The sequence below is a fragment of the Sphaeramia orbicularis genome, chromosome 6, assembly GCF_902148855.1.
Source record: "Sphaeramia orbicularis chromosome 6, fSphaOr1.1, whole genome shotgun sequence".
Lineage (NCBI taxonomy): Eukaryota > Metazoa > Chordata > Actinopteri > Kurtiformes > Apogonidae > Sphaeramia > Sphaeramia orbicularis.
The window spans coordinates 48,658,296-48,681,174 of NC_043962.1; the positions used below are offsets into that span (position 1 = coordinate 48,658,296).

The following is a 22,879-nucleotide window of genomic DNA, read 5'->3' on the forward strand; positions in this document are numbered from 1 at the left end:
CCAAAAGTATTTGCTCACCTGCCTTGACTCGCATATGAATTTAAGTGACATCCCATTCCTAGTCTATGGGATTCAATATGACGTCGGTCCACCCTTTGCAGCCATAACAGCTTCAACTCTTCTGGGAAGGCTGTCCACAAGGTTTAGGAGTGTGTTCATGGGAATTTTTGACCATTCTTCCAGAAGCGCATTTGTGAGGTCACACACTGATGTTGAATGAGAAGGCCTGGCTCTCAGTCTCCGCTCTAATTCATCCCAAAGGTGTTCTATCGGGTTGAGGTCAGGACTCTGTGCAGGCCATCCACACCAGACTCTGTCATCCATGTCTTTATGGACCTTGCTTTGTGCACTGGTGCACAGTCATGTTGGAAGAGGAAGGGGCCAGCTCCAAACTGTTCCCACAAAGTTGGGAGCATGGAATTGTCCAAAATGTCTTGGTATGCTGAAGCATTCACAGTCCCTTTCACTGGAACTAAGGGGCCAAGCCCAGCTCCTGAAAAACAACCCCACACCATAATCCCCCCTCCACCAAACTTTACACTTGGCACAATGCAGTCTGACAAGTATCATTCTCCTGGCGACCGCCAAACCCAGACCCATCCATCAGATTGCCAGATGGAGAAGTGCGATTCGTCACTCTAGATAACGCGCCTCTACTGCTCTAGAGTCCAGTGGCGGCGTGCTTTACACCACTGCATCCGGCGCTTTGCATTGCACTTGGTGATGTATGGCTTGGATGCAGCTGCTCGGCCATGGAAACCCATTCCATGAAGCTCTATGCGCACTGTTCTTGAGCTAATCTGAAGGCCACATGAAGTTTGGAGGTCTATAGCGATTGACTCTGCAGAAAGTTGGCGACCTCTTCGCACTATGTGCCTCAGCATCTGCTGACTCCGCTCTGTCAGTTTATGTGGCCTACCAGTTCGTGGCTGAGTTGCTGTTGTTCCCAAACACTTCCACTTTCTTATAATACAGCTGACAGTTGACTGTGTAATATTTAGGAGCGAGGAAATTTCACGACTGGATTTGTTGCACAGGTAGCATCCTATCACAGTTCCACGCTGGAATTCACTGAGCTTCTGAGAGCGACCCATTCTTTCACAAATGTTTGTTAAAGCAGTCTGCATGCCTAGGTGCTTAATTTTATACACCTGTGGCCATGGAAGTGATTGGAACACCTGATTCTGATTATTTGGATGGGTGAGCGAATACTTTTGGCAATATAGTGTATATTTATATTTCTAGTAAACTAACTTCACGCTCCCTTAAATTACAAATATTTTCCATAGTAAAAGAGGTTACAAAGCTCACATTCACCTGATTAAAGATAAATTAATAATTGATTTGGTTTAAATTGATTTAATAGTGACGCAAATGAATTAGTACTGTGATCTCTTATTTTAGCTCATAAGGTTGACCTGACCTTGAAGCCCTGTCCCTTCCAATTTGCCCCATGGCATCTATAATTTTGGAAAGAACATAATCAGTGGTCAATGACGAAAGAAATACATTTTTGACTGTGTTTATGTTGTGACATCACAAACATGAGGGTTGTCAATTTAAAAGATGATTTTACTAGTAGTATGTGGTAAAGATAGTAATGAAACATTTAGTTTTGTGTTGAACAGCTCAGTGGACTGCATCTATTGTCACTTGGGATACACATCACCAACATCAAAACAAACCCCTTGGCACATTTTACCCTCATCTTCAAGAGCAAGGTACAAAGTATTGAAAGATATAAAAATCCGTCCAGTCTGGTCATGTTGAAGCTGCACACATTCAGATTCGTAACCATGACATCACCTCCATGGCTTTCAGGTGTGTAGTTTATGTATTTTACTACAAACTGCGACTTTCTTCACTTGTAAAATTATCTTTTAACCTGATTAACATCACATACGCAAGTGATGCATGATGCATTCAAATGGAATAAAAATGACTCACCATTGACGGTAATGTAATTTTTTTTATAAATAAGATCCCATGGAGCACACAAGGAAGAGGCAGGACTTCAGCACAATAAGCTATTGATAAACTGAAGTATGAAGCGTCAAAGTAGTGAAGGGGGCATAAATGTTAGATTGAAAGCGTCCTGTGGAATTTGTGCTACACAGTCGGGCCTTCATTCACACTAATAATACCTTAATGTATCTTCAAATGAACAAGCAAAGTAGATGTTTATTTACTTGTAAACAGTTTGCTTGTTTAAATTTAGCAAATTTCTGTTCTCTAACTTGATCTGCCAGTGTGATGCTTCTATGTTCCACCTCATCACAATAGAACAACTTTGCCCAGAGACTAACCTGGTGTAGGTTTAACCCTCTATGGGCTGCATCTTAAAGTTCAAAAACTTCAGGTGGCATGTAGCAAAGAAAATGTATTATCCGGTTGGGCAACTCCAGCTTAGAGACAATGTCAACTGCTCTTCTGCCAAGAGACCTCCGTAGAGCCACTCTGCTGATCTGCTGCAGAGTCAGCGGCGTATCTGAGGACAAGAAGACAGAGATAACATTATCTGTGTACATTGTTATGCTGTCTGTAAAACACGTCATATACTATTCTTTAGTGTGGTTCATTTGCTTGCCTATACATTCCTTGAGCAGGTGTTTTTGCATGAATACCTTCACTCAGAACATCAGTGCATACCACATGGTACAATGAAGGAACAAGGCTGATTTTTCAGACCTTTTGCACAACAAATCACAAGCTATGCCACAGCAACAATGAGGGACCCGTTGATTATTTGTGTTGCATTATATGACAAAGTATAATACAATGAACTGTGGGACAACACTGGAGTAGCACTTCCAAACAAGTAGGCCATCAGACTAATGAGGAGCTTATATTTTTATGTCCTATTAGTTAATAAATTAATTCTGTTTTGAATTCCCTGAACCTTGTTGTGTTTATTGAACACACCCTTGAGTAAAACAGTTCCAATGAAGGATGTTGTCACTAGCATGAAGGCATTGCATAATGTACAAAAGTTCATGACATGGATCTGCTTTTTTTTGTCTGTTTGGTAATGTTTCTCGTGTTCAAGTGAAATCAGTGTCCTTACTCATTCTTGTGCTACTTTCTAAGTTTTCCTCAAGCTTGGCGTTTGATAAATCTCGACCAACCAGTAGGTTTATTTACTGATTACTGCACTTCATTATTTTGGTTTCTCTTTGACATTTGTCATTTCCATCCTCTTTCCAACCTTTAGAATAGAACCTACCTACAACAGTTCATATTTCAGGTCACAGGAAAACCTCTCATTCTTGTAGTTCCCAATTTGTCAGCCACTTATTTTTTGCCAAAATGCTGAGAATGATTAAAACTTAAGTTGGGGAACTGGAGTCCCAATGATTCCAAGTTGGTGGAAAAAGGCTGTGAGTAGCTTTTTAGCTGGCCTGCACATACACTACCTACTAAGTGAGTAAAGGTTAAAGTTAACTCATTTCATTATCCTTGTAGAGAAATTCGGTGTCTGCATTTTACCCATCCTAACACACACAGCACCTACCATTAGCATTAGCACATTAGGAGCGGTGAGCTCACATTGATGGCACTCTGGGACCAACTCCAGACCTTCATCAGCACCTTGGTCCAGGGCACTGACAGGAGAATTAACCTATGTATACATGTTTTTGAGGGCAACAGAATATACACGCTTTACCCATTGTTTTTCCTCATAAATGATCTGAATGAGTGAATTTGTGTTGCAGCTGTCCCCCTCGTTTCAGCAACAGACACTAAGACCACCATCTGTTGCTGAAATGACTATTAATCCGAACATTAATCTTTCCCATATTATTTAACAAGTCAGGTAAAGTGGAATTTCTCAGCTTTCTAGTGGTGCCACATATGTCTTCTTTGCACATTCGGGTGCCTCATAGTGAATGTGTTAAAGCTGTAATATTCTGCAGCATTAATTGATCATAATTTCTTAATTTGATCCAGTAAGAGACTGCAAACTGCTGGGTAAAGGTTAGGTGCAGACAAGAAATAATTTGAAAGTCTCACACATCCAAAATGTTACATAAAAAAAACAACAAATATACTGTAGTTAAAAAACCCCCCAAACATTTCGGATGAATTCATCCAGTCTCAGACAAAACAAAAAGAAAATTGGGACTCTACATGATCCAGATGAATCTTGAGGTTGTCCTGAATCAGATGTTTGACACCTGAGGCTGACTGATACTTTAGGAGAGAAACACTACATAAACTAAGTACAAGTGAGACAAAAACTGTCCTAGGTCTCTGAGAATTAATTCACAAATTTGTGTATGCTATTATTTCACGTTTGTATTGTTTATTTATCACATTCCTGGTGTCAAAAAGTCCTAATATGACTCAAACTTCTGTCGACAAACTTACTCTCATAAAAACTGAGACAGAGATATGAGGGTGATCCTTGACTGGTGTAGTGGATGGGTTTTCTGTTCAGGTTGTCTCTGGCATACACATTCCCTCCGAATTCCACAAGTAGCTCAATCAAGCTGTTGTTCTTTGCTTTGGCTGCATGATGAAGTGCTGTCTCGTGTAGCTTGGCAGCATTCACATTCGCCCCTTAGAAGAAGAAAAACTTAATGAGTAAGAGAACATAATCTGTGACCTCATACTGACTCAGAGTACAAAATATCAGACTCAGCTGGTCAGAAGACAGACATGGACTCACCTGCATTCAGGAGGACTTTGGTGCAGTCGTAATGTTGCTTGGCGCAGGCGACATGAAGAGGTGTCCCATAGTGGCAGTCATGAGCCTCCATGAAAGCTCCCTGATCAATCATGATCTGAACACAATCAGAATTACCTGAAATATAAGACAATTGCAATTTAGAGCAAAATTAAGACAGTGAAGTAACTTTTGGTTGAGTCTAGGATGCAAGGAATCACATTTAGACCAAATCATTGTCAAACTACTAAAAATCATGTATCAAGCACTCACTTCCTGTTGAAACTAAAGGAGGTGGTTTGGCTTAAGAATCATTTTAAAACTTCCTTCTAATACTCACTGTTTTAAAATCAAAATTGCTATCAACCAAGTTCACTGAAGCAACACCAGTACAAAAAAGGTTTAACATGGAGACAGTTTTGGCCCCATTGTATCAGTTCATTGTTTGAAGTCTCCATCTTGAGTAGCTTTTAAAGGAGTAACGTGAACTCCAACCCAATGGACCACAGGGACAAATGTCCTGTTGGAAGAGTGCCTGATTCCTTGTGCTCCATCTGACTTATGTCTCTGCATTCAGGAAAAAAATGATAATTTATACAGTTGTCTATTCAAGAGGCACCTCCAGATTCATTAATGTTAGCTATAATAACTCTAAAACCAACTGAATGCTGTATTGTATGAAATGCATTCTACCTGCAAATATTATATGAAATCTGCTAATATTCCGGATGTTTGTACTAAATGCTCAGATGACATTAGTATTGTTTTCACTGTCTCTGTCTCTCTCTGCCTTTTAAACCATTTGACTTAACTCAATCAGTCAGTGGCTGTATACACCAGCTAGGACACACACTGGATCTCGTCATTTCCCATGGCCTCCTTGTATCCCTCAGAGAAATGTCCCAAACTTGCATCTCGGGTCACTTCACTAACCAATTTGACTTCTCAGCTCCCCTTCCTGCATCCAAACCTGTCACATCAGCCTGTCACTGCCACATCATGACTTCATCCACAGCTGGTCAATTTGCTACTGCCTTTTTGAACACTGTTCTATACACCTGGGTTGATATGGCTTCTCCTCCCTGCCCAGATGACCAAATCTACACCTTTCACTCCACCTGCTCTGATATTTTGGACTCAGTTGCACCTTTTAGGTGTAATTCGATCAGACCTAAACCAGATCCCTGGCTCAGCGAGACCACTCGTGCCCTCAGGCAGTCCTGTAGGCAGGCTGAGTGCAGGTGGAGGCGAGACAAGCTTCAAGTGTCCCTGAGTATACTGAGGGAGAGTCTAGCCAACTACCAAAAGGCAGTCAAAGAAGCCGAATGTCAGTATCTATTAGGGATGTAATGATTACTGGTATAATGATAAACCACTGTAAAATTCCCATTTCAAATTCTAATTATCATTAAAACCGTGTTTAACTACCGCACTTTGAAAAACTCAGTGATACTGCTCATTTCCTGGAGAAGCAGCAGCACTCCAGACACGCATACAGTTTGCAATATTTGGTCTCTGAAAACATGGCAGAAGGCACCCGCATGGATAGCACTGCAGAGATTTTTCCCCCCACTAAATGGTTTAATGTGGATAATGTTTCTGCCACATTACTTTGTTTAAAATGGTAATGTTGCTTTTATATGCACATTTGATTTCTAGAAAAGGTACATGAAACAGTGAAAGTGTTCCTTCTGTAACAGTTCTTAAACCTGTTAGACTAAATCTAGTTTTGAGCGCTGAATGTAAAGAAAAGTATTCTTGATTCTTATCTACAATTTGCACAAAGTTCAGTTACCTCTTATGGCCAAAAGGTGCCATCTTTAATGCACATTAGTATGTTTGATGTTTACATGTTAATATTTTAATGTTTCTGCCAACAGAAAGCACATTGTGTGTTTTTTTTTTTTTTTTCCAAAATGGTTGGTTAAATTTTTTCAGTGTGTGTATAAATACTTTTTGAACATTTCGAGCACATTTCAACAATACCCAACCAATGGGAGATTTGTTATGATTGATGATTATTCAGCCTCATCTGCTCCTTTGTCCTCCGGAGTGCCACAAGGGTCCATTCTCGGCCCATGATTATTCACTCTGTACATGTTGCCTCCCGGTTCCATCATCACAAAACACAATTCGTTCCATCTTTATGCAGATGATCTCCAGGTCTATCTCCCTGTGCTTCCTAATAATATATCTGCACTAGACTCTCTCCACAACTGCCTATCAGATATAAAACTATGGCTGGCCCAAAACTTTCTTCACCTCAATGAAAGCAAAAGTGAATGTATAATTTTTGGCCCCTCTGATTTGCACTGTAATGCACTGTCCAACGTCTTAACTGCCCCTGTGAGCCAGGCGATCAGGAATCTAGGAGTGATTTTAGACAGTGAACTGAAGCTTGATAGACAGATTAATACAGTTGTTAAAGCAAGCTTTTTCCTGTGCCATCTTTTCGCTAAAGTGAAGCCCTTTCTTGCTTGCAGCGATCTTGACAAAGCGATCCATGCTTTTATCAGTTCATATCTTCATTACTGCAATGCACTTTATTATGGCCTCACTCAGTCCTCACTCCATTGTTTACAACTGGTACAGAATGCAGCTGCCCGATTCTTAACCAACTCCTCCAGACACAACCACATCACCCCGATTCTCTCTTCCCTCCACTGGCTCCCAGTCCGCTACCGCATTGATTTTAAAATTTTAATGTTTGTTTTTAAAGCTTTAAATGGTCTCGCTCCTCCCTATTTGTCTGAGATTTTAACAGTTCACAGCCCCAGCAGAGCCTTCCGATCATCCACTTAGATGGTTTTGGATGTCCCCAAGTCCCGATATAAACTGTGGGGTGATCGTTCCTTTGCTGTTACTGCTCCAAAACTGTGGAACTGCCTCCTTACCTGCGACTCCTCACTGACCTGCCCCTGTTTAAGTCCAGGTTGAAGGCACACCTGTTCAGACTGGCTTTTAACCCTTAGCCCTGGGACACTCTTAGGTTTTAAATCTGTGATCTTTTCTATCGTTGTGTGTTGTGTCCTGTTGTTTTAAGCAGTTTTATAGTACTTGATTAAACTGTTATCTTATAATTTGATCACGTTTTTAGATGTAAAGCACTTTGTTTGCAACAGGTTGGTTGGGCTCTATAGAAACAACAACACAGACTTAACTTCTGGACTTTGGACTTCAAACCAAGAGATATATTACAGCAAGCCAGAAACAGTGTTGGCACCATTATTGAGAACCTGAACAAGTGAGTGTTTGGATTTTATGGATCTGAAACGACTACACTGCGTGCAAAATTATTAGGCAAGTGTGCACTTTAACCATATGATCACTTTTATGCATATTTGATAACTCCAGACTATATAAATTCAAATTGTTAATGGAATGAATCCTTCTATGGTGATATTTGTATAATAAGGGCGGGTGTGGCCTAACATGATTAACTCTTTATTTTAAGGTGCGCAGAATTATTATGCAGCGTCTTTACTCCAGGTAAAATGGGTGAAAAAAAGAGGTTTAATTTTAAGTGAAAAGTGAAACATTGTCAAAAAAAAATAAAAACTTTCAGACGAATGAAATGCTCTTGAAATAGCTAAACTATTGAAGCATGATCACCAGATTATCAAATGTTTTGTGGCAAATAGTCAACTGGGTCACAAAAAGTCCAAAGAAAAGAAAAGACACATGTTAACAGCAAAAGATTTAAAAAGAATCAAATGGGAAGCAACCAGGAACCAAGTGACCTTCAGCATCATGATATTCATCATGATTGTCCAGAAGGACAAGATGTTCAGTGTCAGAGACATGGACAAGGTGAGAAAGGCTGAAATATCACCACCACTGAATTAGACATAAAAGTCGAAACAACAAGACGGGGCCAAGAAGTATCTGAAGATATATTGCTCAAAGGTTTTATGGACTGAAGAGATCAGAATAATTCTTGATGGACCAGACAGATGGACCCATGCCTGCATCAGTAACAGGCACAGAGATCTACTTCAATACAAATGCCAAGAAGGTGGAAGTGGGATACATGTATGGGCTGGTATTATTAAAGATGAGCTACTTGGACCTTTTTGGGTTGAAGATGTACTCAAAATCAACTCCCAAACCTTCTGCCAGTTTTTAGAAGACATGTTCTTCAAGCAGTGGTACAAAAAAAGGAAGCATCTTTCAAGAAGACCATATTTTTTTGCACAATGCTCCATCACATGCACTGATGTATTCCACTGAGTGGTTAGCCAGTAAAGGGCCTTTAAATGGAAGAATAATGATATGGCCACCTTCCTCATCTGACCTAAACCCTATTGAGAAATTGTGAGCCCTACTTAAGCGGGAGATTTATAGCGAAGAAGAGTACACCTCTGAGCAGTGTCCGTGGTTGCTAGTGTACAAAAGTTGATCGTCAACAGATCAAGAAACTGACTGACTCCATGAAGGGAAGGCTAATGAATACTATTGAAAAGAAAGGTGGTTTTAGTGGTCACAGATTTTTTAAAGGTCAGAAATGTTTATTTGTACATTTTGAGTTGTTTGTTTATTGTTTTTCATATAAAATAAAAAAAATAATCAAGTAAGATTTTTTCATTTCATTTGCCTTTATTTTCATTTTCCATTTAGTTACATAATAATTTTGCACACACATAGTTGCCCAATGATTGTGCACACATAGATATTGTCCTAAGAAATCCAAAACCTCCTACTTACCTTGTTAAATATTCTGGTTGGTGGTTCACTAACCTTTTCTTATTGAATTGGCTGACAGCATTGTAGTTCTTCAATAATAAAACTAGTCCTCAAAAATATAACTTCCCTACTAATTGCGCACACAATGAAAATTATACTGCAAGGGGCACTCTGAACTACTTTGTAGTAGTTCTCCCACAGGAGTAAACGTCACATCCCGAAAAGAATCAAGACCTTCCTAAGAAATATAAGCTCACTAAGCAATAGTACTGAGTTTTAACACAACAGATGTATAGCTCAGTGGTTACAACACTACTGACTGTTATGCAGGGGATTGGGGTTTGAATCCTGGCAGGAGCATTAACAGGGCCATTTGATCTGTAATTTAACTTCTGTCTTTTAGGAGTCCTGGCCTAAATGCATTGGCAATACTATCACTGGAAAAGACGCTTGTCAGGGACTGACTAACAACAGAGCTGTAGAAAAAAACTGCATGTTTGAAGGATAGATGGGTGAAATTTACATATAAAAATAAATGGATGAAAACACATACTGTGTATTTTTATTTTTATTATAATTAATATTTTAAAATAGTGGAGCATGTGGTTTGGTGTTTCCTAGTGGTGATATGTGGATATAGTGCATCCGAAAACTGACTTGCATACTTCGCCCCACCAAAAAGTAATTTCACAAGCCACCACTGGTTTTAAATGTTATTCTACATTTTCAGATCCTTAAAAGTTAAAACTACAAATAACCATCTAGTATCTTCACCTTGATCTCCAAAAATCAACCTTTAAACTTAAAGGGGTCCTATTTTGCTAAACCCCCCTTTATTAGTCTTTGGTACATTTATTTGTGTATTTGGGGACCCTAACAGTTCAAAACGTTTGAATCTGAACCCTCCAGGTGCTGCAAAGCTATCTTTATATTCATTTTGGCAAAAATCGAGTGGATTTCTACAACCTGTTTCAATTCCTTCTTAATTTTTACATCTATAACAGGTTATGTCACAACATTTGCACATATTAGGTCAAGACTTCCGACAAACATTTCACAGAGTAAACCATAACTGTTTGTCAGTAGAAGCGGTTGTAGTCCATACTGGAAATATGTCCAAACTTAGAGCCGATGACCTGAAATGTTTAGTAGTTGGATGTATTAACGAACACAAGTGGCTGAATGGGACAGAGTGCACAGTCAACAGCCTGAGGGGGTTGGGGTGTGAAGTGGCTCATTTACATTTAAAGGGCCAAAGCTCAAAATGACCCGTCTGGTGTCATTACTCAGAAATAGGGTTGAAGATGGGCCTGTGGAGTTTAATTAATGAAGAATTTACACCCAAGCATAACATTTACGGTTTATGTAGATCACAGGGAAATGTTTTAAAATGTATAATTCCATTTAAAAAAGCAAAATATCACCCCTTTAAATTAAAAAATGATTTAACCCTTATAATTAGGCCTGTAACGGTACACGTACCGAACCGTTTCAGTACACACCTGTTCGGTTCGGTACACAGCTGTACCGAAACAGCACAGTATGTTGAGAAAAAGAAAAAGAAACGAAAGACGTTGTTTGATGCGGAACTTTAAATCCGCGCAAGTTCCACACGGACATACTGACGGACGCCCACATTGACCCGAAATACCAAATAGCAGCTGATAAAAGGTAAAAAAACCAAAACAACAACAACAAATATGATGTGAACCTGGAAGGAAGAGACTGGAGACCCTCCGCCATCATTACAATCCCGTTTGGGATCAGTTCAGGTCCCGGTGAAAGACAACAACGAGGAAACAGACGTTAATAAGACGGACGTTGTTTGGCCCCTATGAACTACAGTAGTTCTACAATACTTACACTAGCTCTGTCTCTCTCTCTCTCACACACACACACACACATGCTGTATAACAGAGGAATAGAACCCGGAGTTGGACGTTGACAGAATATAAAGTTTCACTTTCGTTTCACGCCAGCGTTAGTTACGTTAGTTATGGACCCCCCCACCCCCTGGCTCCGACCACAAAAAAAAAAAAAAACATCCCCCCGACAAATCGCACCCTACATGCGCGTGCGCACATACAAAAAGTGGCCTAAACAGTTTGTTATCTGTCCTAAAATAAAGAATTTGGTTAATTTTTTGTTGTCAAAGTTGCTCTTCATTTTTTTTAAAGAGAATACCAGTTTGTCCTCTTGTTAATGTTGCACTTCATGTGGAATTTTTTTGGTATTTTTATGCCGAATGTGAACTGACAGAACTGTGATTTGATTTTTGCTGTTTGTTCAAAACTACTTGTCAGCAAAAAGGGCAATACTAATGTTTAAAATACATTTAGTAATATTAATAATTCATTTTATTTTCTATTTAATTTGTAGCAGCAGAATTATATTCCTGTTTATCTATATTCTATTGTGTCCAAAAATTGGGGGAAAATTTTTCAAAAATTCATAAATGTATTAAAGACATTTTGAGGGGTTTTCCTTCTTCCTGTACCGAACCGAAAAAAAAAAAAAAGAACCGTGGCTTTCAAAACCGAAAACGTACCGAACCGAAAATTTTGTGTACCATTACAGAGGCCTACTTATAATAATTATCTTAATTAACTTGTTAAGCCCTGGGTCATTTGTTTGTAGTCAGAATTATTTCAATGTAACACAGAAAAACGATTAGCCAATAGTAGAAGTTCTATTCATAAAAAACCAAATTATGATCAAAAACAGCAAAGGCGAGACAAAATTCATAAAGATCACTTCATAATGCAACCTTTGTTTTTGCTCTTCTTTTGCTTGCTCTGTTGTTTTAGTGGCAGAGTAATAATACTTGTACAGTTGAACCTGCTTAGTGTTACCTTAGTGCGGTAAAGTTTGTGACATTGGTCTTCTGTTTGATGAAATTATTCATGACATGCGCTGGTCTTTGATTATAACCTTGGATTAGATATTAAGTGCTTGTTGTTTGAATTGTGTTCTGCTTTCCAACTATTTGTTTTGTTGAGCTTCTAGCTGACATTCTTCTGGTTACATGAAAGTATAGCATGTGTATATTGCAACAAGTGTCATGTAGCACTACTATGGCAACACAGAACAGCAGGCATAAGAGGCTACCTGATTTGAAGACTTTTATCATGATAACATTTTTGGACACATCATCCAGCCAAGAGTTGCTTAGGACTACATAAATATCCCAAATGAGAAGTGTCTAAATCACAGTGTAACCCGACTCACCTCCCATGCAGGCCTCATGAAGAGGTGAGAAGGTAAACAGTGGAGGATTAACTGTTGCTCCATACTCCAACAATAGCTTGACACACTCCAGGCTCCCAGCTGCACAGGCATCACAGAGCGGCGTGCTGCCATCTATGTTACGAGCATCCACCTGTTATCCAAGGAGTCATTAAATTACTTGAGCTATGACACACCATCATTTGCGTTCTTTTGCATAGAACCACCTCACCTGTGCACCAGCATCCAGCAGCAGCCTGACACACTGGGCCTGTCCCCGTATGCATGCCTCATGCAAGGGGGTGATGCATTCAGCGGCCAGGCTGTTGATGGCTGCACCTGCTTCAATCAGCTGCTGCAGTTGACGGGCCTGTCCTTGTGCTGCGGCTTCATGAACTGCAGACCGGTCCGGCCAGAATCCAAGACCATGAGCTGCAAATATGTGAAAACAAACAAGACTGAGCCTGTGTATTCATGATGTTTGAACTTCTTCTATGTGTGGGTGTTGACTTACGATAAGCAACATTCTCTAGTCAAGTTCAAGTTTGTTTTATCATTACGTACCCATGCCAAAAAGTCAAAATAGTCAGTTAACTCACATGTATGAGCATGACTGTAAACTTTATTATATATTCAGTAGGGCTGTCAAAATTAACGCGTTAGCGTGGATTAATCCATCATCATGATTATTCTGATTAAAAATTTTAACACAATTAACCCATCTGCAGCGCAGAATGACTCTCAATGTCTCTGGCAATGCATTTTGGGCAGTTTGTCCAAGTAGAGTTACTGTCGTGCATGTGCAAATGGACAGTTGCCCTGGTAATGACAGGCAGCAGAAGCAACACATAAGGATGGAAGATGCTAAACAGCACGTTGGCCCTCTGGATGGGAAATTTGTGTACAAAAAAACCCAAGATGGAACAGTTGTTTCAAGTTGTTTTGTTGAAACTGTTGAAGGTGTTGAATAAACACAATAAGTGCATATACTATATTCCCTTCTTTCTTGAGTCCATTTGCTCATGCAAAATGAAACATGATTAATAATAGATTTAAAATGAATTATATTTAATCATCATTAATTAAAATTAATCTACAGTAACCCTGTGATTACATTGATTAAAAAAAATTAATCATTTGACAGCACTAATAGAGGGTATGCACGTGACGTCACCGCTAGCGGAAGTCACCATGGTTACATCCACTGAGTGGCAGAAAGAGGGACATGAGTAGCAGCTTTGGCTTGAATACTGCGAAAACTTTAGAACAATCTAAAAAATGGGGAAGAGCTGTTGTGCCATTGATTCCACGAATAGATTTAAAAAGCACTTGGAGCTATTGTTTTACCGGCGACCTAAAGCCAAAGACAGAAGAAGCAGATGGATTGCTGAAATTCGTAGAAATACCTGGAATCCAGGCTATGAAACCTGGATTTGTGTCAGGTAACGTTAATTTATGCTGTATTCTTGCGTAAAATCATACCTTAAATTACATATCGTTTTGGCTAACGTTACTTCTTAGTAAAACTCTTAATGTTAGCATCTGTCATTTAGTTCTATATTTCATAACTGAAACGTTTTTGTCTTCAATTGTGTGATTATGAACCTTGTGCTCTACATAATTTGTAAACTAGCTTAAACTGAGGCTAACCTAGTTTTTCAAATAAGGGGGTACTCTAGCACAAAGCTGTTGTAGCTGTGTTGTATCAAGTATTTGATGTTACCTATACTTAAATATCAAAAGTACCAGTAGATCATACACTCACTTGGGTCAATACTAAGGGTTAAACTACAGTAAATCAGTAGCGAACTGTGAGCACTACTGCTGGGCCTTTACCTCGGCAATCACCGCCAAGAAAATACGTCTGCACTGGCATAAAACCTCAAAAACAACAGTATGTTGAACTGAAAGCACTCACCAGCTGTAATCCTCTAATTACCGATGACAAGGATGTCAACAACTGTTTGGCTTTCGTATGCTTTCAGGCTTTGCATTATGTATTTTCCCGGTGTTGAAATCAGTTTCATATAAATGTCAGGATACGTGATTTCCGTCCACATATCAATGTTTGTAGACCACTTGTTGTTTGGTAGCTTGTATGGATCCATGTCAAGTCCAGTTGTCTTTAATTTCATATTATATTCCACATTTTTCCCGGTCTCGCTGTAGTTACTGCTATGCTCCGTCATGTTGAGCAGGTTTGTTTTTGCCACTCAGTCTGACTTAGAGGGGCGTGGCCCAGGGGGGAAGTGACGTATGTGCATTCCCTCTATATTCAGTATTTACATCAACTACCCCAAATGAGAAGGCCATTTACAAAAAAGCAGTGATATTATAATGCACTTTGACATTATAGATGATATAAACTCAACATATTTCACCTTCGCGTAATCATCTTCATTTCACTTGTAAATCATTTTGTTTGCTGCACCACACTGATTGATACATAAAGCAGGGGCTATTTAGTGTTAATGAGTTTGTGATGGAGCCACTCTGCCCCTCACCCCAGTTCTGTCATTAGCCACCACAACCGCACCACACACTCACACATACCAGACTGCAAACAGACTCACGTTTTCACTCACCTCCAAATTCACCAATCATGATCTCAACACGAGACTTTATACCTTTTTCCACGTTTTTGCTGTCGCTGTGACTGAGGATACACACTCAGCACGGTGGCTGTCGCAGTACCCATACACACACATTCACATTTTACACACCTTCCAGGGACATCAAGTGACAGCAGCCAAATGCATATGGAAAACCGCAGTTGCATACTTAAATTTTGTGGACTTGGGGGAAGTTACGTCATGCTCAGGGGAGGGGCTATGACTTTAAAAGGGGTTGTTTGAGCCTAATATGGGAGAGCGATTATGATGGTTACGTAGAGGGTAACAATGCATTTTGAGAACATTGGTGAGAAGATTGTGTTTTTCTGTGTTGAATAAAGTACCGTTGAACTCCAGCAAATTGTGTTCTTTCCACTTTTTTCATTCTTGCATTTTTCTAAATATTTTTGTAGGATACTTGTTTGCACTGGGAGGTATGCCAAATAAATCACCATCACTACTAGCTTAATGACTATGCCATCATCTTTTCCCACCCATTTTTTGGGTCAGTTTAAAGAACCCTGCAACAGAGTTAAAATTCTATATCATAATATTGGAAGGTCTCAGAGTGTCTGTGTGTGTGTGGTGTGGTGTGTGTGTATATATGTGGGCACGATTCTGACAAATTGAGACGTGTCTACCTGGGGCTCGTTTCTGGGTTAAATAGTGAACACAGCCATTTGCCCTTCAGCGCAAATAGTGAGCGAATGATGGGTCAGCGAACGCAGAGGCTTAACGAATGCAAAATCCCTTTTTGTGCTCGTTGCGTTCGCTAAACCATCGTTTGCTCACTATTTGCGTTCAAGGGTGCACTAAACAGGTGCGTTCACTATTTAACCCAGAACAACGCCTCCACTCCCGCTGTTTCCATTCATCTGACAGCATTATGGTTATAATGAAGAAGTATTATAGGATATCTGTGACCCCGGATCTGTGACCTCCTCCCTTCCCCTCACCTGTCTGAATGGACCTCCTCACCCTCATCTGACTATAGATGGACCCCCTCAGCTGTCTTCATGTGCCCCCCCCCGCCCACACACACACACGCACACACACTGAACTGAACTGAATTATTTACACATATATATTGTGCGTCCGGCTGGACGTCTAAGGGTGACCCCAGTTATTCCACACAGGTGACTTTATTAACATAACTCTAAACGGTCACTGTTCGTCGTAACCACACCGAACAACAGGACAAACAGATTGTACAGAAAAACTAAATGCTGTTCCGTTCCTCTCATCCATGCGCTCATATCTCATTACGCACGCGCACAGACAACAGTTTACTGGCTCTGGCCCCATACGGTTCTCATTCTTTCTTTCTTTCATTCATTCATTCATTCATTCATTCATTCATTCATCTCTCAAAGCCACACACACTTTGTCCTGAGCTAATCTATATCTATCCATAAATCGATAGAGAATAAAATTCAGTGAGCGGATAAGTCCTCGCTCGGTAAATTCATTTTTATTGGTGCAAAATGTCCATGGGAAAAATCTAATATCATTAAAGACATTGTCAAACTTGTGTTAAAAATCTTCTTTTTCAAATGTAAATTATATTTCAAAGGAAATACATGACAGGAACGGAGTGAAATTAAGCTACAAGAATACATCCTCTTCTGCGTTAAAATCAGCTCTGTAGCGATGAACTGGGCGAGCGCACACTTTTAACGAACTAGCCCACAAACAGGATAGCGCATTTTGCGTTGTGTTGGAGTTTAACGAACTAACGCACGAACGCATTTTATGTTGCGTTAGTTGTTAACAAACAAAGAGCGAGCCCAGAAATGGGATAGCACAAAATGCGTTAAATAGACGCATTTTGTGTTGCGCTGGGCTTAACGATTTAACAAGCTAGTGCAGAAACGTGCCCCTGGCCAATTTGGTACCTACAGCTGAGGAATAGTCCCATCTCCACATTAAATATCTTGGCAAGTTGATAGGACCAATATTTTCTGAGATATTAGTCATTTTGGAATACAATTGCCTTACAATCAAAGAAGCAAAATACCACGCTGCATGACGGGAAATTAAGGGTGTATTCATCCCTACTTTGTTTTGTCCGTTTAAAACAGACCAGAGTTTGTTTCCCCAGAAAGTTCTGAAAACTCCGATTCGAATCAAACAAGTGGACCGAGACCGCTTCCAAATGGACTCTGGCCCGGTTCACTTCTTGTGTGACTATAACTGGCCTCAAGCTGAAACAAACCAAGGAACCATGTGCCTTTTTGTGCTTGATGAGCAACCATAGCCACTGAAAGTAGCTGAGCCACATGAGTAGTCAGAGATAATAGCAGCAGCCATGAGCCGTGGACAGATGTGGAGCAGTGAGGAGATTGAATGTCTCATTGACATTTGTTCAGATGCCCATATTACAAAACTGGCTCCAAATGAGCTGTTCTTGACAGTTAACATTATTTTTGGAAATTTGTGTCTGTTAGGGATGCATCGATTCCGATACCAGTATCGGGCATCGGCTCTGATACTCACTGGGTGTACTCGTATTCGTACTCGTAGAAGTAATCCGATACAAACGCACCGATACCACTTACAGCTGTGTGACATTCACAGTTCAGTGCAGCAGGTACTGATGGAATAATGCGTGGGGAGTGTGAAGAGTGTGGAGATTTTTCAACATAAATGATGTGACAAAAGTAACGCTGACTGCAAGTAACGTTAAAGACACAGACAGATACGGACTCAGCGTTCTGTCCATCCTCTGCGTACATTCCATCCGTTTTCCAGGTGCTCGTGGATGCGTACTCAGACAGAGAATACCACCGGGAACCGTGGAGATAGAGGATCTGTTCAAAGAGCGACTGTGTGAGTTAAAGAAAAAATACTGACATATTTATGACAACTACCCAGGGCTCGGCCGGTTTCTGTCCTATTTATAATATTATGGGGGTACGGAGCGGTGAAGACCACCACCAGCGAAAGTGAAAATGAAACTTATCGCTCTTTTATCTTTTCCCTACCTCCTGAAACTAAACTTTTAAACCTTACAGGCGGAAATGCTACAACATTAGTATCCACATTAGTGTTACCTCTGTCGTCTCTGTGTTTATTATTACTGACTTTCTTCTTCTCAAAAAACGTTACTTTTCTTCGTGGTATTTGTCCAGTATGGTTAATTAAGAGTGGCGCCCCCTGGTGGATTAATTGAGAAACACTCATTTCAACACAGTAAATGTCAGTAGCAGCACCTTGTTACAGTCAGACTAATGACAACGACAATAAAGCACATTTACAAAAGGAACTAAGAACTGGAATAGGATTATTAAGTACTCATATCGGTACTCAGTATCGGCAAGTACTCAAATGTAAGTACTTGTATTTGTACTCGACCTTGAAAAAAGTGGTATCGGTGCGTCCCTAGTGTCTGTAAAAATAGAATACATATTCCCAAAACATTAACTGTACGTAGTACCTTCAGGTTTCTTTTCATTGACACCAGCCGTCTCTGATTCACCCCACTCCCGACTTTTCTATCCAATGCCAGTGCAGTTTGTCCCGTGCGTGCTTCTGTGCTTCAATTTGGTTCACTAGCAAAGTGCAATGAGAATGCGACCTGACCCAAATTAAAAAAATAAAGTCCATATTCGCTCTGAATCAAATAAGCGGACCAAAGGACTTTCCACACCCAAAGTTAAAAACAGGAACGCCACATTTACTCCCGCAGTCCCCACATATCTGTATTAACATTGGCGCCTGCAGCCGTACGGCCTGTGCGTGCAGAGTACATACTGAGTGACATTTGAGAGAGAGTGAGAGATACTGACATATATATATATATATATATATATATATAAATATATATGTGTGTGTGTGTGTGTGTGTGTGTGTGTAAAGTACATCCCGGTACTTATGGAGAAGTTGCAGCAACCCCCCTATCTTACAAATTATTCACCCCCCACTTCCATCCATGTGCTTCGTGTACTCTGCAGGTGTGTCTGGGTATTAATACTGTATATTAATTGTTGTTTACATTTTAAAGAATAACTTACCAAACAATTTTTATGTCACTACTTATAAAATACAGTCTAACATCTTTGCCCAAACGTATGCTCTCCACAGCATAAAAACTACCACATCTACAACCCGTGGTTCCCCACAGGTCACATACTAGTAATGAAACAACAATGTAGTTTGTAACAGGTGATGTGTGCAGGTAACTAATCATGATTTGGTACAAAAGCAGCTTCTAAGAAAGTTGTAGTCCTTTAGGAAACAAGCTATATCAAGGACCACTTACTGACAACAAATGTCTGACAAAATTATTGACATGTTTAACAACAATCCTCTAAGATAAGATTGGAAAAGATTTGGATATTTGATCCTCTACAATGCAGAACAGAATGAACCTTGATGGATTGATGGATTGGAAGGCCAGGAGTGCAACTAAGCCGAACATTATGATTTCTGATCCTTCAGACAACACCACATCCAGAACCATCATCATCTAGACCTGAAAGAATCACATGGGTCAAGATTACTTGGAGAAGGCTTTGTCAAGCCCTACAATATAGCTTTTCAGAGTTACAGTTCTAAATGCCAAGTCTAAGGAAGCCTTGCATTGTTTTGCTCAGATTCTGCAGACTAACCAGTATCCAGGTCTTTGTTTAAGACATGACACATGAGCTCCAGACCAAAGATGCAAAGGATCATCCAGATTCTGCTAAGGAATAAGTCATTGTCTGCCATGGTCTATTGTTGTGTTCATGATGCATGGTTAATGCTCAGAAGTACCCTGATTACAAAGCCCAGGGTGTGAAAGAACAGGGTCCAGGTCCTGCCTGATGCGGTGCCTATTTTTCCCCAATAGAGAATATGTACATATGTACATGAATGTGTACATCTTTACATTGTACACAAAATGTTACCAACATAAACCCTAGTTGCAACACCTTAAGACTTATTTGCAGGAACAATGGAGCAAAAATACACCTTAAACACAGTCCTGGAACATCTTGTAAGTACTGTGTAAAGAATTGGCAACAGTACTAAATGGTAAATGCTTTATTCTCCCAACCTTTTTTGGAATACATTGCAAGACGATTGAAATAAGTGTTTGTTTTGGGAAAAAATAAATTGCATGAGGTGAAGCAGTAAATAATATTCTGATGTACTGTTTTCAGCGTAACACAGGTAAAAGTCAATTTACCAGTCACTGTTTGGAGTTTTGATTTTAATTTAACTGTGTCTCAACATGATTTGAGGAAATGAACCCAAGTTTGGGCGCCCTGCATGTTTTACTGCCTCCATTTATTAAAATAATAGAGATCAGATTACATGCTGCAAAAATAGGCTCTGCTGAATCAACAAATTCACAGAATAGGCTAATGGTAACCACACTAGTGTATTACTAGTGTGATGCTGGAATAAATACAGACGATGTTTCCGAGGAATAAATGGTTTAATATGATAAACTCCATAATAGTGCACTACATGTATAATAGTGTATTGCATTGTATTACGTGTACTGGTAAGTTGTAGACAGTTTTGTTTTTCATAACTGGAATTGCGTTTATTATTTATGCTACAACAGACAAAAGTTATGTTCTGTCTACCTCTCATTATCATGCACACAACCCTGTGAGTGTCAACTGGACTAACGAGCTTAAAGCTCGTTTCTTTGCTCAAATGACCGTAAGCTATTTAAGAAAGCACTGCTATAATGACAACTTGTTTTTAGTCGGTTAGAGCAAAACGAAAGCGAGTCGCAACAAATAAGGGTCGTCAATACAAAGCTGGTCAATACAAGCTCCATCTTCATCTGGCTGTGTGTTTAGCTAACATGCTCTCATGTTGATGTTATTGTTGGTCAACCAGTGTTAGTGTAAGCTACTTACCGATGTCTCCATACAAGGACGGTCTGGCCCGTGTGATCTCCATTTCATGTTACTCTTTGTTTTCTCCGCAGCCCTCGTAGTTTCAGCCAGACATATCATTCATTTTCAAGCAGAGATATAATGATTGAAAGAGCTCCATTTTCACCAAAACACACAAGAGAGAGGCTTCTGACAACCGCTCACTGGGAGCTCACGTTCTATCCCAAAGAACAGTAGCGTGGATTTCTGGGATATGTAGGCGACTGACCTACTTAGCTAATAAGCTAACTAGCTAATGCACTTGTTAAACTTGAGACTTTTGTCAAGTTAGCTGGATAGCACTTTTTTTTATAATGTAAGCTTCTAACCAGGCAACATACAAAACTGCTGAGACTACAATGACTTTGAAGGTGAAGGTAAAGTAAAAACGTTTTTAAACTAGCGGTGGCTTTTGCTAAAGATTTGCATATTGTGTTTCAACAGACGTATTCATTTGACATCATGTTTTACTTTGCATTTGTATACATTTATTAATGTAAGGTTAAATTGTGATTGATGCACATTTGTGTATCACAAAAACAATTTGGACACTATTTTGATTGGGGATGAACTAGTTATAACAATTAGGTGACAGGTAGGCTAATGCTGATATAGATGGCATGAATTAGACTAAATCATACAAATGTATTTATTATACATAACAAATAACTCAACCGTTGCCATCAGTGAGATGACATCTTATATATGAACTGCATTATGTCTGGGCATTCCTAATTTTGATAAAAACTATATCCCCTCTGGTTTGATTTCATTGCAAAGGCAAACCCAAATGCCATTAGACAGGGCCAGGATAACAGCTCATGTTTGGTTTAACAGTGTTTCAGCACAAACTCCGAGAATTCCTCAATAAATATACCACATCATAATATTAAAAGCTTACTAGCATTTAGGGCAGGGGTGTCAAACTCATTTTAGTTCAGGGGCAACATTCAGCCCAAAATGACCTGTATTGGGCGGACCAGTAAAATAATAACAGTGAAAAAAGTAAAATTACAGTATAATAATGTTTACGTCTACTAAGTTTCATTAAAAACATGAAGAATCTGAAATGTCTTAAGAAATATTTGCAATTTAAACAATATTATGCCTCTGTTTGTCATTTACTCATGTAAATTACAACTTACATTTCACAGTGGTTCCACAAATACACATAATATTTAGTAACAGGCAGAATATTAGTAAAATTACACTTTAGACATTTCATGTTGTTCATATTTGTTCAGATTATTCACATTTTTTTTATGAAAGAATAGTTTCTAAAAGTAAACATTTTCATGTGACTTTACTTTTTTTATATTAAAACAAAAAGAAAAATTTGGACTTGTCATTGTTTATGGGTTATTATGATAGTATTTTACTGGTCTGATCCAATTTAAATCAAACTGGTCTGTATGTGGAACATGAACTAAGTTAACAGGCCTGAATAACACCTTTGATAAATTCTGCCTTATCGACAGTGTTGGGCAAGCTACTTGGAAAATGTAGTGAGCTAAGCTACCAGTTACTCTGCCATGAATGAAGCTTCACTACACAGAAGCTACCACCCAGTCAAATGTAGCAAGCTAGGTTACACAAACACCACAGAGGTAGCTCACTACATGTGAAGCTGAACTTTAAGTTGCACCAACTTAACATGGCAATAAACATAAGAAACTACATATTTAAATTACCAAATACATGCAAAGACAATTCCATTGGGTTGTCAATATGCCAGAGTAACTATAGTTAAAGACCAAAGAACAAAAATTACTGGCCAATTATTGACATCTGCAGACCAGGATGTAGTTAACAATGCT

The 22,879-nt window shown here is 39.4% G+C and overlaps 1 protein-coding gene across 1 annotated transcript; it reads right to left on the minus strand.

Annotated features, from left to right (window-relative positions):
• Nucleotides 1–1,236: 1,236 nt before the first annotated feature.
• On the minus strand, nucleotides 1,237–21,274 carry asb13b (ankyrin repeat and SOCS box containing 13b). Its single transcript, XM_030137054.1, has 6 exons — nucleotides 21,045–21,274; nucleotides 12,807–13,006; nucleotides 12,578–12,728; nucleotides 4,670–4,804; nucleotides 4,369–4,560; nucleotides 1,237–2,488 (listed from the first exon to the last, which is right to left on the minus strand). Exons 1-6 carry the CDS (start codon nucleotides 21,085–21,087, stop codon nucleotides 2,340–2,342), a joined length of 870 nt encoding a protein of 289 aa, XP_029992914.1. The 5' UTR covers nucleotides 21,088–21,274; the 3' UTR covers nucleotides 1,237–2,339.
• Between the last annotated feature and the right edge of the window lie 1,605 nt (nucleotides 21,275–22,879).

Bases quoted from the DNA above. Each gene is read 5' to 3' on its own strand.
- asb13b (XM_030137054.1), bottom strand. From the start codon at position 21,087: ATGGAGATCACACGGGCCAGACCGTCCTTGTATGGAGACATCG. The intron at 12,729-12,806 runs GTGAGGTGGTTC...CTTGGATAACAG, and splicing joins TGCTGGATGCTGGTGCACAG to GTGGATGCTCGTAACATAGA. The intron at 4,561-4,669 runs GTGAGTCCATGT...TCTTCTTCTAAG, and splicing joins CAAAGTCCTCCTGAATGCAG to GGGCGAATGTGAATGCTGCC.